The 15,185-nt window shown below is 41.7% G+C and overlaps 1 protein-coding gene across 2 annotated transcripts in view; it reads right to left on the bottom strand.

Annotated features, from left to right (window-relative positions):
- DDB1 (damage specific DNA binding protein 1) overlaps positions 1–15,185 on the bottom strand; it is a 32,280-nt gene that overhangs the window by 16,212 nt on the left and 883 nt on the right. For both annotated transcript variants that reach the window (XM_082629055.1, XM_082629056.1), the window contains exons 2-12: positions 14,545–14,693; positions 13,376–13,492; positions 12,806–13,027; positions 10,367–10,481; positions 9,429–9,526; positions 8,511–8,669; positions 7,813–7,896; positions 7,086–7,202; positions 6,380–6,482; positions 3,067–3,142; positions 2,863–2,971 (exon numbers count right to left, since the gene is read on the bottom strand). In XM_082629055.1, the coding sequence (XP_082485181.1) occupies positions 2,863–2,971; positions 3,067–3,142; positions 6,380–6,482; positions 7,086–7,202; positions 7,813–7,896; positions 8,511–8,669; positions 9,429–9,526; positions 10,367–10,481; positions 12,806–13,027; positions 13,376–13,492; positions 14,545–14,693 (1,349 nt within the window). The remainder of the gene's footprint in view (positions 1–2,862; positions 2,972–3,066; positions 3,143–6,379; positions 6,483–7,085; positions 7,203–7,812; positions 7,897–8,510; positions 8,670–9,428; positions 9,527–10,366; positions 10,482–12,805; positions 13,028–13,375; positions 13,493–14,544; positions 14,694–15,185) is intronic.

Genomic DNA, 15,185 nt, shown 5'->3' with positions numbered 1-15,185 from the left:
TATACTAATGAACTACAATGGGATTACACAATACTTCAAAGGGTTATTAGTCTTTCCATTTGGTAAAGAAGCCCATCATTGTAGAGAAAGTGGCGGGGGGTGGGTGGTGGTGGGATGAATTGGGAGATTGGGATTGGCATACATACAATAATATATATAAAATAGATAACTAATAAGAACCTGCTGTATAAAAAAATAAATAATAAAATTCAAAAAAAAAGACATCACTATGAAGTTAAAGACAAGCCTCAAAAAAAAAAAGTACATGAGAAGGCACATTTAGAGGGTTAGAAAGAAAGTTAGAAAAGAGGGAAGTGGACAGAAGCTCAGGAGGGACACATCTCAAGAAAGAGGCAGCAGCTACTGGAATGTGCACCCAATTTAGTAGGAGGGGTCCTATCGGGCAGCCTGCAGTGAAGACAGGAGAAGGAAGACAGCCAGTGTAGACAGACTTTTTTGATTCCAGAATCTAGATGAAGACGGAGATGGGGCAATAGCTGGAGGGAAGTTCTGGGGTCTACAAGTTATTTTTTTTTTTTTTTTTTTTTTTTTCTTTTTGCGGTATGCGGGCCTCTCACTGTTGTGGCCTCTCCCGTTGCGGAGCACAGGCTCCGGATGCGCAGGCCCAGCGGCCATGGCTCACGGGCCCAGCCGCTCCGCGGCATATGGGATCCTCCCAGACCGGGGCACGAACCCGTATCCCCTGCATCGGCAGGCGGACTCTCAACCACTGCGCCACCAGGGAGGCCCTACAAGTTATTTTTTTAAGGCCAGCAAGGTCTACGTGTAATTCAAAGCTAGAGGAGCCAAAGCGGGAGGGGTGGTTGTCTTCAAGCCCCAGTACAGGGTCTAGAGGACCAAGGACAGGGTGTGATGCCGAGCCGAGGCTGCAGGATCACAGCTCTGGGAAAGGAAAGGCTACAGTTTGGGAGAGATCAGAAAGCAGAACTCTGGTTTCATACACAGAAAATGTGGTCCTTTTGATGGCTGAACAAAGGTGTTTCAGAAGCTTCAATGGGGAAGACTAAAGATTTTAATAAAAAACCTAATACTGCCCTTGAAAAAAAAAGAGAAGAAACCCATCATTAGTAATAATTGGGCTGGTATAAAATAGGAAATCAGCTTTTGAAGGTTCTGGTCTAGTGTAAATTACAAAACCAGGGCAGCAGCATAATTCTGAAAATCAAAAAAAAAAAAAAAAAAAAAAACCCCAAAAAACAGGAAAGCCCTTTAACAACAGATAAGTGAGTTGGGGCCAGTATTCAGGCCACCAGTTAGAAAACACTGATAAAGCGATGAGTCAGTAACTGGGCACTTCCCACATTTGTTCAACAAACTGACAGAAGCTTCCCTCTGGTTTTTACCAAACCCACTACTGCCTGTTGCCTAAAAGGAAGACCAAGAGGATAAAAAGATAGAGACAGTTCAATAGTCCTCAGGCTCTCAAGTGCTATACCTGCCACAGGCAAATCACTGCCTCTGCTCAGTGTGGAGAACGGCTCAAAAGGTGAGGAGGGTGTGCAAAAAACCAAGAGCATCATGGTCACTCCAAACTGAAAAAGACTGCCAGGCGTTGAGAGGTGCGAAGAAATCAGGCTCTCACAGCTAACAAAAGTGCCAAAAGGCTATATGCCCCCCATATCACAGAAAGATTTAACATAAGGATCTGAACAGAGTTAGAACTCTGGTTATAATAATTAGTACCTTGAAAGTGCTGCCAAAAGTCATATATGGATGGTAGCCTATGACTAGTTTTTTTTCTTCTTTGTGCTTTTCAGTATTCTCCGAATAAGTATATACTACTATTATAACACAGGGAAAAAATGTGTCTCAGAAGACAGGAGATAATTAGTGTGAAAACAATATCCCCCTGCCCACCCCCCAAAAAATATATATATAATGATCCCATCCATAAAAGAAAATGTGAGGGCTTCCCTGGTGGCGCAGTGGTTGGGAGTCCGCCTGCCGATGCAGGGGACACGGGTTCGTGCCCTGGTCCGGGAAGATCCCACATGCCGCGGAGCGGCTGGGCCCGTGAGCCATGGCCGCTGGGCCTGCGCGTCCGGAGCCTGTGCTCCGCAACGGGAGAGGCCACAACAGTGAGAGGCCCGCGTACCGCAAAAAAAAAAAAAAAAAAAAAAAAAAAAAAAAAATGTGAATAAACACAATATACAGTCATCCCTCAGTATCTGCAGGGGACTGGTTCCAGAATCCCCCAGCCGATACCAAAATCCACAGATGCTCAAGTCCCTTATATAAAATGGAACAATAATTGCTTATAAGCTACTCACATCCTTAAGTGTCCTTTAAATCATCTCTAGATTCATTATAATACCTAATATAATGTAAATGCTACGTAAATAATTGTAAATACAGTGTAAATGATACATAAATAGCTGCTGGTGCACAGCAAATTCAAGTTTTGCTTTTGAACTTTCTGAAGTTTTTTTTCCCCATTTTTTTCGGCCGTGCCACTTGGCTTGCAGGATCTCAGTTCCCTAACCAGGGATGGAAGTGAAAATGCCAAGTCCTAACCACTGGACCACCAGGGAATTCCCACCCCAAATATTTCTGATCCACGGTTGGTTGAGTCCGCGTATTACGAAACCCGCAGATACAAAGGGCCGACCGTATATACATTTGCAAAGAAAAATTAAAGCTAAAAGGAACAACTCCAAAGTTAAAAGAGTTAATTAAGTTGCTCTCAGTAGTGGGTGATCAGGTAATTTCAATTTTTTCCCTAGCCTTTTTACATTACTTTTAGAGCCATAAAAATTGACTTCAAAAATCCGGTAGTGCTCTGTACTGCACTCTAGGTCAAATTCAAGTGTAAACGAGGCCCGCCCTTTTCTCTGTTACTACCTGGATGAGTTGTTGATGAGCCACGTTGCCACAGAAGAAAGTCTGCTGATCGTCCACAAATCCCATCAGTTCGGTTTCTTCCACTTCCTCTCCGTTTAACATGAGAACTCTGCAGCAGAATGGAAGGCCAGGGTCAGCCAGACCAGCTGCCCCACCTTGCAACCTTCACATGAGCACCTGGAGCTGGCACCAGACTCATCTTACCTTGTCTGGCCCACAAAAGAGAGCACCAAAGTGTCATCAGTCTCTCGATTAGGATCAGACCGCAGGGGCCACAAGCCTGGAACAAAGATCAAAGATTAAGAGGCACAGCACAGACCAACACTCGGCTCCCACAATCTAAGGAAGGAGCAGCCTAACCCCACGGTAAGAGCAAGAAATTTGGCGTCAGTCCTGAGATGAAATACCCACTCTGTTCCTCCCTGGCTTTAAGACTCTGAAGAAGTTAGATATTTTTAAAGCTGTTTGAGCCTGGTATTTTTAAGTTTTTCATTTGATTTTGGACGGGATAATTCATTTCCATGACTCAAAGTCAAAATTTGTTTTTTATTTTTTAATTTTTTTAAATTTATTTTATTTTTGGCTGTGTTGGGTCTTCGTTGCTGCACACGGGCTTTCTCTAGTTGTGTCGAGCGGGGGCTACTCTGTTGCGGTGCGTGGGCTTCTCACTGCAGTGGCTTCTCTTGTTGCGGAGCTTGGGCTCTAGGTGCACAGACTTCAGTAGTTGTGGCACATGGGCTCAGTAGTTGTGGCACATGGGCTCAGTAGTTATGGCTCGCGGGCTCTAGAGCGCGGGCTCTAGAGCGCAGGCTCAGTAGTTGTGGTACATGGGTTTAGTTGCTCCATGGCATGTGGAATCTTTCCGGACCAGGGCTCGAACCTGTGTCCCCTGTATTGGCAGGCAGATTCTTAACCACTGAACCACCAGGGAAGTCCCAAAATTTATTTTTTTAATATTTAACACAGAAGTCTCACCCCTATACCTCTCCTTCCAACCTAGCCCCCAAATAAGTAAACAATAATATTTTATCCTTCCAATTCTTTTTAATTTAGGAAAATAGGTAAACACTGTGTTGCAAGCCAATATATACAATAGCCTATCACAAACTGTCTGCATCTTGTTTTTTCATCTAATATATGCCTGGGCCTTTATCATAACAGAATAGTTCCTTGTTTTTGACATCTGCACAGTATTTAATTGTATGGATGTAACAGTTTATTAGTTAGTTCCCACTGACGGACCCTTTTTCAGTATATTGCCACAATATACAACGCCACAATGAGTAATCTTGTATTTATGTCACTTTATACATATAAAGGTCTACGGGCTAGATGCCCAGAATTGGGCTTGTGGGGCAAATCACTAGGTGCAGTTGTAGTTTCCGTACACATTTTCAGTGAGCATGCTCATTTTCTCACAGCCTCACCAACACAAGGTGTTGTCAAACTTCGATTTTGGCATCTGGTAAAGTATTATATCGCTATTTTGTTTTGATTCGCACTTCTCTTATTATAAGTTAGGCTTGTTACCTGTCCATCCATGTACTTTGCTAATTTGGGGGCAGGAAATTTTGTGGTCTTTCTAGAAATTTTTTATGAATTGAGAGAGATTAGGCCCTTGCCTATAAGATGAACTACAAATGTTTTTATCCAATTTGCCATTTCTTCTTACTTAGCTTACAGTGTTTTATTTTTGCCATGCAGAAGTGTTTTATTTTTATGCTGATAATTTATTAATCTTTCTTTATGGCTTCTGTACTTTTGAGTCGTTGTTTGACTATCCTCACTCCAAAATTAGAAAGGAATTCACCACCTTTTTCTTTTAGCTTTTGTATGGCTTCATTTTTTTACATTAAGTCTTTTTTTTTTTTTTTTTTTTTTCCGTACGCGGGCCTCTCACTGTTGTGGCCTCTCCCGTTGCGGAGCACAGGCTCCGGATGCGCAGGCTCAGCGGCCATGGCTCACGGGCCCAGCCGCTCCGCGGCATATGGGATCCTCCCAGACCGGGGCACGAACCCGTATCCCCTGCATCGGCAGGCGGACTCTCAACCACTGCGCCACCAGGGAGGCCCCTACATTAAGTCTTTGATCCATTTAGATTCTAGCAAGGTAGACACTGCACAGTATGGATCCAAATTTATCTTTTCCCAAATGACTCCAGTTATCCCAACACCATTTATTCAAAAGAATTATCTTTACCTCACTGACCTGAGATACCACCACGATTGTACACTAAAGTCCCACACAGTTGTGTCTATTTCGGGACATCTGAGTCTGCCCATGGGACTCTTGCCTATGGGACTCGTGCACCAAAACCAAACTTTTAATTTCTAAGGTTTAATAGTACGTTTTTATATCTGGTAGGACTAGGCCCGTCTCATTGCTCTTTTTTAAGTTTTCCTAGCTTTTCTTGCTGCTTCTGTTTCCCATTTGGACTTTGACTTGCCCAGGCCAAAGAAAAAAAACCTATTGATATTTTTATTGAAATACATTAAATATAAAAATCAGAGAGAAAAAGCTTTTAATGTTAATTTATAAGACCTTGGCATGTCTTTTTCATTTGATCAATCTATCCTTTTAATCCTTTAAGAGTATCTTAAAAGTTTTCCTTACATAGATTTTGCACAATTCTTGTTAAACTTATTCCTTGGTATTTTATTGCTATTATAAGTTGTCTCTTTCCCTCTATTACACCTTCTAATTGTGTTTTTACATGAAAACTACTGATTTCAGTACATTAATTTTATATCCTACCTTAATGAATTCTTATTGCCTGTAGTTAGCTTTTCAGTTGATTCTCTTGAGTTTTGTAGTTTTATGATCTCTTCCTAATTCATAAACCTCTATTTTTTTATTAATATGTTCTCATCCTCTTACTTTTTTATATTCTGAATTACTTTTTTTAAAGATGTGCCTCCTATATACTACTTTGAATTAATTTTTGCCTTATGATCCAATCTGATCATCTTTTTCTTATAACAGCTGAGTTTAGCCCATTTATGTTTACTGGTACCAGATATCTGATATATGAGTTACTCATAAAGATGTTTGATATCAGTTGTCATATTATTTTAGGTTATGTTTACTGTTTGTATATTATAAAAGTCTTTCACTATGTAGTCTTTCTTTGATCTTTTTGATTATTATAGTTCTCTTGGAATTTACAAAGATCTGTACTTTTATTCTAGAAGTTACCTTTACATGTACATCTTTCTATGAAATTCTCAGTCTCCTCTCTCTTTAGGGATTCTATCAGTTCCCTTATATAAACAACATTAAATTTCACTTGTAATCTTTCTTCCACCATTCCTCTACTCCATTATCCAATTTGGGTCAATATTCTCTTTAAGTTTACTTTGGAACTTTTCAATATATTTAAGCTTCTAACACTTATTTGGCATTATGACTTTTTTTACTCTTCATTTGATCTGCTCCCCCCCAGTAGTGTCTTCATGACATGTAATGAGGCCAAAGTCACTCAAGTAAGATCTGCATCCTATGTCCACCAAAAGGATACCTTTGATGCCTGGCAAATCAATGCTGGCATGCTCGTGGATTCCAATTCCATTCCGGATGATCCGCAAAGAGCCTTCCTTGAAAGCCCCAGAGCAAGTGACCAGCTGCAAGTAGAGAAAAGGTTTCTAAATAACCCCCTCCAGACTGGGGCAACTAGACTGATGCTCAGCAAGTAAACAAGCTATACCTAAATCCAAGGACCCTTTGTTGTGGAGCTAGGTTTGGGGATGCAGACTCAGCAGAGGTTGATCTCCAAAGTCTCTCAAATTTATCAAGCAGACAGGATGTCCTAGTCCAAGAAGCAAAAGGTTCCTACCACTATACCTAGCAAGCTTGTTTCCACCATGGGAACCTAGTTCACTGGAAAGAGCACAGGATCTGAAGGCAGACACACCTGCCATTTAGTAGTTATGTAACCTTGGACAAGTTGCTTAATCCCTCTCAGCCTTAAGTTTCCTCACTTCTGAAATGGCCAAGAATCCCTATCTAACACAGTGCTTATGTGATTATAGATAATGTATGTAAATTGCCTGGCAGACCAAGATAGGCACTCAGTAAATGGTAGTTATCCTCACATCACTGGAATTAGTGAGTGAGGCTCTTAAAAGTTATCTGCAGTGCACACTCCCCATTCTAGCTAAGCAGACCCAGGAGGACACCGTTTGAGTGGGCATACCAACTATCCCTTTCCAGGATGACCCCCTTACCTGTCCCTGCCCCTGCCTCTCCAGGTCCACCACACACATGTCCACAATGGGTCCTAAATTGGTAAAGGTTTCCATGGCCACTACATAGGAGCCTTGTTCATTGCTGTCAACATTGAGCTGAAAAAGAAAGAACAATGCTAGTCCTAGAATGCTCCAGACCCACCCTAAACAGAGAGTTATCATCCAAAAGAAACTCAACCCTACTAGATCTTCTTATGCTCTAAGAAGATCTTATGCTCTTACGGATGCTTCTTATGCTCTACTGGATGCTTCTAGAAGGGAACTGCTAAGGAACATGGTTATCCTACAGGTGACCCACTAACCAGCCAGGGATTTCTAATCTGGCATCCCATGGATGGATTTCAGAGGAACAGTTGGAAATTAATGTAAAATGTTTGCATGCATTCTTCTGCAGAGAAGGTTCAAATTCTCGTATTCTAGAGGGGATCAAATACATTAGACTATGACGTATTTGAAGGTAGAAGCTAGTTCTTGTTCATCATTGTATCCACAGTACCTAGCACCTTGCCTGGCACATCTGTTGAATGAACATTTAGGACAAAGAGCTAGTCAGGGTAGGATGCTAAATCAACCAAGTAGAAAGGTGGATAGCAAACATATGGATGAACTGAAGAAACTGTGAGAGGTACTAAACACAGAAAGAACTTAATGAAGAAGCAGTGAAGACTGCAAAAGAGAAGCCAGAAAGAAGAATATGTCTTCTCACCTTCACAAGCTGGGAGTCACCAAGGCGAGACCCAACAAACACAACACCGTTATCAAGGTATGTCAAGCACTCAGCAATAGAGGTCTAAAAGAGAAGCAAGGGCATGAAAGACATGAGAATGGACTTCACGTGGGATCCAGACACCGTCCTACCCACCTCTCAGACATGTGCTGAGAAAAATCACACCTGCAGTCATGATTCCCAAAACAATTCTCCATTTCAAATCCCCAGGTCACACTCAACAATCATTCCTAAATCTCTGAAGTTTGTGACTCTTCATTTATCACATCCCTATAGTCAGAAAAATCAATGATTTGTCTTGCAGGTGCCTGCTCCAAATGATCATTTTAATCCCAACAGCTCCAGTCTCCCCAAAATAGCTAGAGGCCTCTAAAATTTGCTGCACTGTTCTTAACAATACTTTTGTAGAACGTCTTCCCATAACTGAATATCAGCGTTAGATTAACCTTTAATTCTATAGTGTATCCTTTTTGTTTCTCTTTTTTTTAATACTTGAGGTAGTACCCACTGCCTGTGAGATTCTCTAGAATCTACTCATTCAAAAACCAACTTCCACAGCAGGACTGAGCATTTGTTGTTGGGTGTTAAGTAATATAATTCCCAGGTGCAGTTTGGGACCACACATCTGGGGTCACTAGGCACCTAGGAGAATGTAGAAGAGTAGGGACAGGGCCTACCTCCCCAAGGAGCTCCACTCGGAGATCCTTGAGGGTGACGGTGCCATCCATCTGTTCCTCCTTCTCCAAAAGCAGCATGAAGAGCCGTCCTTCCATGTCTCCCAGCAGGTAGCGGGAGCCATTGGGGTCCACGCGATTGTGACACACAATTGTGCTTTGCTGCCAAGAGGGAAGACACAGTCATTAGACATTAAGCGTCCTCCACAACCAGAAAATAAACACTAGCAGACCATTCCCTTTACCAAACCCAGCCACTTCATGAGCAAGGAATCCACTCAGCTCACATTACATGTGTGATCAAAAATGAGAACGTTTTATTATTATTTTTTTTATTTTTTTTGAGGACATTTTATTTTGAAGACAATGTTCTGAGGAGCTCAACATACTTTAAATGTTTACTCACATATTACTTTACTGGAAAACATACATAAAAGAGGAGGCAGCTGTAAGTATTGACTGGACTATGCATGCTATGACACATTTTGTTATTTATCCTCAAAAAAGAAAATAAAATTAAGCTTTTAAGCCTTCATTTCTATGACTTGAAATTTTAAGGTGAAATTTTTTATGACTAATTTTTTAAGTCTATATATATTTTTCACTATATTATTTTACCTGATTTGAGCTCTGAAAACATTAACATTTATTAGAATTCCCGAAATTTTTCCTTTCTTCAAATTGCCCCAGTGAATGGAAAGGATAAACCAAACTTTGATTATTTCTCTCCCTTAGTTAGCAAGCAAGCTCTTTGTAAGCAACACCAAGCCAATCTCTTTGTATTCCCAATGACCAACACAACATCTTATATACATAGTGAATAATGTGACAGATACCTCTGAATACCCTTCTGACAAATGGTGGGGAAAGGAAGGGGGGGAACAAACAGAAAGAAGAAAAAGGGAAAAGAATGCTGCTCACCTTAATGATGGGAGGGGCAATCGCCAGATATTTGTCACCGTTGTGATAGGTGATTGATTCCTGTCCAATGATGATGGCGCCTCCAAAAGGCTCTGGGACTGCAGGAGAAAGAGTAGCATTAAAATGCTCAGCATTTGGGACCTGCCAAACCCTGAGGCAGCAAGGGCAATGATCCAGTTATCTCTGAGGCAACCTTGAAGATAATCATTTTTTAGACATCAAAGTCCAGGGAATACGATAAGCTTTTTCTGAGATTACTGTCTTAGAAATTGTAGGCTGCCCACTCTGTACTCCTGGTCGTACTTTTACTGCCACTCTTTCGGAGTTTCTGAGATTTTTTTCCTTGTTCCTTAGCTTCATTTCCCCCATTATCAGGGCTACCATATAGAAGAGCCAATTTGCACTTAAGAGTTTTAAAACTTCTCTACTAGGTGAAACACACAACAGTGTTGGGGGAGGAATATAGGATAAAGAGCAAAGATGCCTGGATTCCAGCCTAGGCTTTGTCAGTGAGGCCCAGGCATGGGCAAGTCCCTCGGCCTTGTTTCCTCATCTGTGAAATAAGGGAGCCAGATAAAATAAGCTCTATTGGTCCCCTTCAGTTTTTTTAAATTTTTGCCCAACAATAAAATAATGAGACTAACTTCCATATGCCACTCTTCAAATCAATCTCACTGTTTTAGTGAACCCCACCACCCCAAATAAAGGGAAGTTATACTTTTGGGGGAAGGGTAAAACACAAGACAATCCCAAAGACAAAAATGCAAAAAACAAAGGGAAGCACATTTACAGGTAGGAGACATAAGGGAGGGCTGAACAACGCATGTGCTCAACAGCACTGGAGCGCTGAGATGAAGGGCAGAGAAGGTGAGGAAGGAGCAGTAGGGAACTGGCCCAGAAGTGGGGCAGAGGCAGATTTCCTAAATCCTCCAACAAACCTGCAATCACCATGGAAGCTTCAGCTTCTACGTTTTCCTGTTTCCACGGGCCCTTATTGAACTCCTTCTCTCGGAGAGACACCTCATAGGTTTTTACGTGCCGCCCCTGAGGGTCCTAGGTGAGGAAAGGTAGAATCGTTAGTCCCTACGAAGGGTGCCCTGGGCTGGAGAGGGGCCCTGAAAGGGACAGCATCTGACACTCCTGTCACGCCAGCCTTCCCGACCTTATCCATCAGCATGCTAAGGGCCACCAGCTGAGCTTGTGACAGTCTGGGTAGACTGTGACCGAGGCTAACTGTTTCTAACAACTGAACCAACAAAGAGAGATTTAAAAATTAGAAAAATCAACTTGTCACGCTGTACTAATCACTACAGAGATATAACGTACATATGTGTACATTTGTGTGTGTATATGTACATATATAAGATATATACATATATATATATATATATATATTATCTGGTCCTTACCTTCAAGGAACTTATAAAATAGCTAAAGAGGAAAAACAAACACATTGAGAAGTGAAACACATCTAACAAATTTTTAAAATTTGTTTGATACAAATGAGAACCTACTGTATAGCACAGGGAACTCTACTCAATGCTCTGTGGTGACATAAATGGGAAGGAAATCCAAGAAAGAGAGGATATATGTATACGTATAGCTGATTCACTGTGCCACACAGTAGAAACTAACACAACACTGTAAAGCAGCTATACTCCAACAAAAATTTTTTTTAATAAAATAAAAATAAAAATCAATTACAGTCTAAAACAAAACTCTGTTTGATACAATTCTCAGATGCATTCTGATAGGGTGGTGGTAAAGAACAGAGCATGCTGCTCCCCTAAAGTTAGTCAAAACCTCCAGTCCTGACACTGTCAACACCATCTTCCCCTCCTTTTTTTGAATCCTGACTCACTTCAGACCTGGAGCTATCAAAGACACCTTTAAGAGACTAAAAGAGCCGGTATGGGGCCAGTGGAGGGTGGCCTCATCAAAGGCCAGACAAAGCTCTAAGAAGTTATGGAAGGAATCCGACAGTGTGTTCAGGGCAGGGCTCACATCTTCATCATTGTTTACAGCTCCTGAAGCACTCTGCATGACTACCTTTCACATGGTATTTTCTTTTTTTTTTTTTTTAATTTTGGCCCAACCACGTGGCTTGACGGATCTCAGTTCCCCTACAAGGGATTGAACCCGGGCCACAGCAGCGAAAGCGCTGAATCCTAACCACTAGACCACCAAGGAACTCCCTCACGTGGTATTTTTCAAATTGACCTTTGGGCACAAAACAGGAGCAAAAAATCATTTTTAGTTGATGAAAAGATTTTCCCGTCAATGATTAGGGGTAAGACTCAACTTCACCATAAATTCAAGCTGGCGTTTGGATTTGGGCCTCTGAGACACACATATGGAAATGAAGATCATTCACAACCCACAGCCCTGAGGCTGCACAGAGTCAGCCTTGAATAACCAACATCAGTGTTTTAATGACGTGATATTTACAAAACTGAAGAAGTGAGAGAGATTCCAAATTATTATTTCCGACCTGATATTTAATGTATTGTAAATAAGATTGAACAAAATCTCCTAAGCTGGTTTCAACCTATTCAAATGAACTTTGTACCAACCAGCCTCAAGACTACGGCACCTACTGTGATACTTAGAAATATACAAGAGTACATCAGTATTTCCAGTCCTTAACACAGTGTTTAAACAGTGTTTACGTGCCCACACACAGTACTTAGACTTGGACTAAGCTTTCTTCCATCATTTATTCAACCACATGCTAGTGAAAGAACCTCATACTCTACGGCCCTTCGTTAAAAGGCTGAGATATTACCAAGATACAAGCATAGTAGTCTGTGCTCTGCCACCCTGCCCCCACCCCACACCCCCTCAACAGATCTAGCCCAGAGAACAGCTGCCCAGGATCAGCTCTACAAAAGTTTTAGGCACAGACTAAAATAGAAGTCAAGAGCCAGCGGTCACCAGAAGGTGAGTGCTGATCAAAACGTACCTCTTCTTGGAAGACACATAAAGCATCCCCAAGACATGTTCTCATTGCTTGTAAGGGAATTTCCAGATCATTTCTTTAGAGCTAAGTTTTAATAATCCCCTAGCATGCCAGTAAGAGACAAAGTATAAACTGGGTCACCCCATAAAATCTCCAAGGCCCACAACCAGAGTGTAATCTCAGGATTAAAGCCTGCTACAGGCCCCCGACTGCTTCCTGCCTCCACGATAAGTACTTCTTCTCTCAAGGTGCAACCAAAACCTGACACATATTAATTGTATCATTCAAAACATTTTAGGACAAATACATTAAACACTTCTGCCTGCCCTACCATGACGGCCAGACATTCTGACTGGCAAAATGGACTCCCACTGTGCCAAACCATACAGCTTCTCCCTCTCTCCTCCTGCTCCAGTACCTGGTAGACAAAGCAGATGGTAGGTGCTTGGCAACCATATAGGAACTTGACATCAATTACATGCAACTCCTCCAGGCGGATGTTGAAGGCCTTGAGCTCTTTATTGTCCCGGTCTAGTGGAATAACCTTGAAAAGGCCATCATAGAGTCGCAGGCCAATCATTCGGCACTCAGGGTCAATGATGCCAATAATGCCCGTCTCTGAGGGGCGGCCAATTCGGTCCTGAGAAATAAAACTGGGGTTAGCGAAGAACGTCAAACACCTAGAGTAACAGAAAACGCTGGGCACCACCTTCCCAGGATGATTTTAAGAGTGGCAGTAAAACTAGTGGCGTCTTTTGGACATGTCAGGACGCCCAAATGTCAGTGTACACCTTTTTGCAAAACACTGAATCTCAGTGAATTATTACCTTCTCCCTTGGACTCTGAGTAAACTACAGAAGTCCTTAGTGTTTTCTCCTTGTTTCTCTGATCACACAGAGAGAGAGCTGCCCCAGCAGCGCAGTTTTCTTCACCAAATCATGACAGCCCTACCTGGAAAACTCTCATCAGCCTGAAGCAGCCACCTCACCTGGACATTGCCATGAGCTCGCGTTATGATGTCAATGCTCTCGCCACTCTGCTTATACTCCAAGATGCAGGCATTGTACTTAGCTGTCAGGATAAACAGTAGGTCCTTGCTCTCCCCCTGGAAACCAACATCATACTATCAAAAGAGCTTTCTTTTGAAAACAGGAATACTGTCTAGCCTTTAATCATCCTTTAAGCATATTAAATTCTTCAAGAATTTTCTTTTCTCCCTGAAAAAACCCCCGGTAAGTATGTAACACACATTAGTTACGCACACACCCTAAGGGTGTGTACAGAAAGGCCAGAACTGAAGCTGGTAAACATCTAGTCCACTTTCATGATTCTTCATCTCTGCTCTACATATAACGTATTCATCTAGTTCCACGTCAGCTAATCTCAATTACTCCATTCAAATTCTGAAAGATGAATGTAACGCCTCCTCTAATCCCCTCCAAGTACTTGGAAAAAGAAAAAAAAATGTGAACAAAGGAAGCTGAAGTGCATCTACAAAGTCTCTCTTACTTATTAACACAGACCCCAACAAAGTGAGTATTTTGTTCAAAGGGTTATAATTTAAATTTTGAACCCACTGCTTCCCCATCAGATGCACTTACAGATAGAAACAGTCGAATTATAATAACAATAATAATTTGATGATGTGTTAACAATGAATGCTTGTTATGTGCTACGTCCTGTTATTAAATCACTTAATCTTGACAATAACCCAGAGGACTGGACTGTTATCCCCATTTTGCAGATGGGGAAACAAGGCTCTGAAAGGTTAGATGACACCCAAAATTAGATTTAATAAGGAATAAAGCCAGTACTGCCCTAACTCTAGAGCCTACTCTCTGAATCACTATGATGACCCACAGGATGGTGACCCACATTTCAAACTTCTTTAATATTCCCTTCTAAAAAGTCAACTTGATAAAAAAAAAAAAAAAAGTCAACTTGATAAATTTTTCCCTAGCAAATCTCCCCTTCTATTTCTTGGAAGCTTTTTAAATAAGAATATAAATTGAAATCTGCCATTCAAAAAGAGAAGAGTTTCTCTCCTAAGCCTTACTGCACCCATCCTAAGCAAGCAGCGACATAAAACAACGTAAAACCGACTACAACTAATAGTTCTCCCTTTGTTGCTGGGCCCAACCAACCCAGAGCACTTACCTTGGGCCTGAAAAGCTCCATGACAGCAATCTTCCCATACATGCCCACCTCCTTGACGGGCCGAAGCCCCTCAGCAGTGACCACATAGATCTCTAATCTCGTATTTTTGGCAATCAACAGGTTCAAGTCTTCAGCTGAAGTAAAGTGTCCTGAAAGAACAGATCCTCTAATTTTTGAAGCCAAAGCACTATCTAAGTGATCCTATCACTTCTACCTAAAACCTCCTGAATTCTCGATTTACTTCACATATTTCTCCGGTTCCCTCCATTCACTCCCTTCTCACCAAATCCTCAGAGTCTCACTTTCACACATTCAAGAACGCTACTTCCCTCATCAGATTAAGAAACTGGACTGGGCCTAAGAGCAGCATGTCCTTCAACTGCCAATGACTGTGAAAACCCTTCAGATGGCTCTGTGCCCTCGAATTTCACTTTTCCTATCGCAGTGGCCGACTCATACTCTAATTAAGGGATGCTGGAGAAAGTGTTCCTCCCTATTCAGTCCAAATTTGAATTTTCACAAAATCTTTACCAAACAGACTAGATCAAACGAAGACAACTCTCAGAGCTTTATCTTAAAACCTTGTTTTGTTTGCACCTCTTGCCTTCCCAGCAGTCCTCCAAAACCCCATCCACACTCCT

The sequence above is a fragment of the Mesoplodon mirus genome, assembly GCF_964341445.2.
Source record: "Mesoplodon mirus genome assembly, chromosome: 7".
Lineage (NCBI taxonomy): Eukaryota > Metazoa > Chordata > Mammalia > Artiodactyla > Ziphiidae > Mesoplodon > Mesoplodon mirus.
Note: the sequence above shows the minus strand (reverse complement) of the source record. Positions and strands in the feature narration are given on the sequence as shown.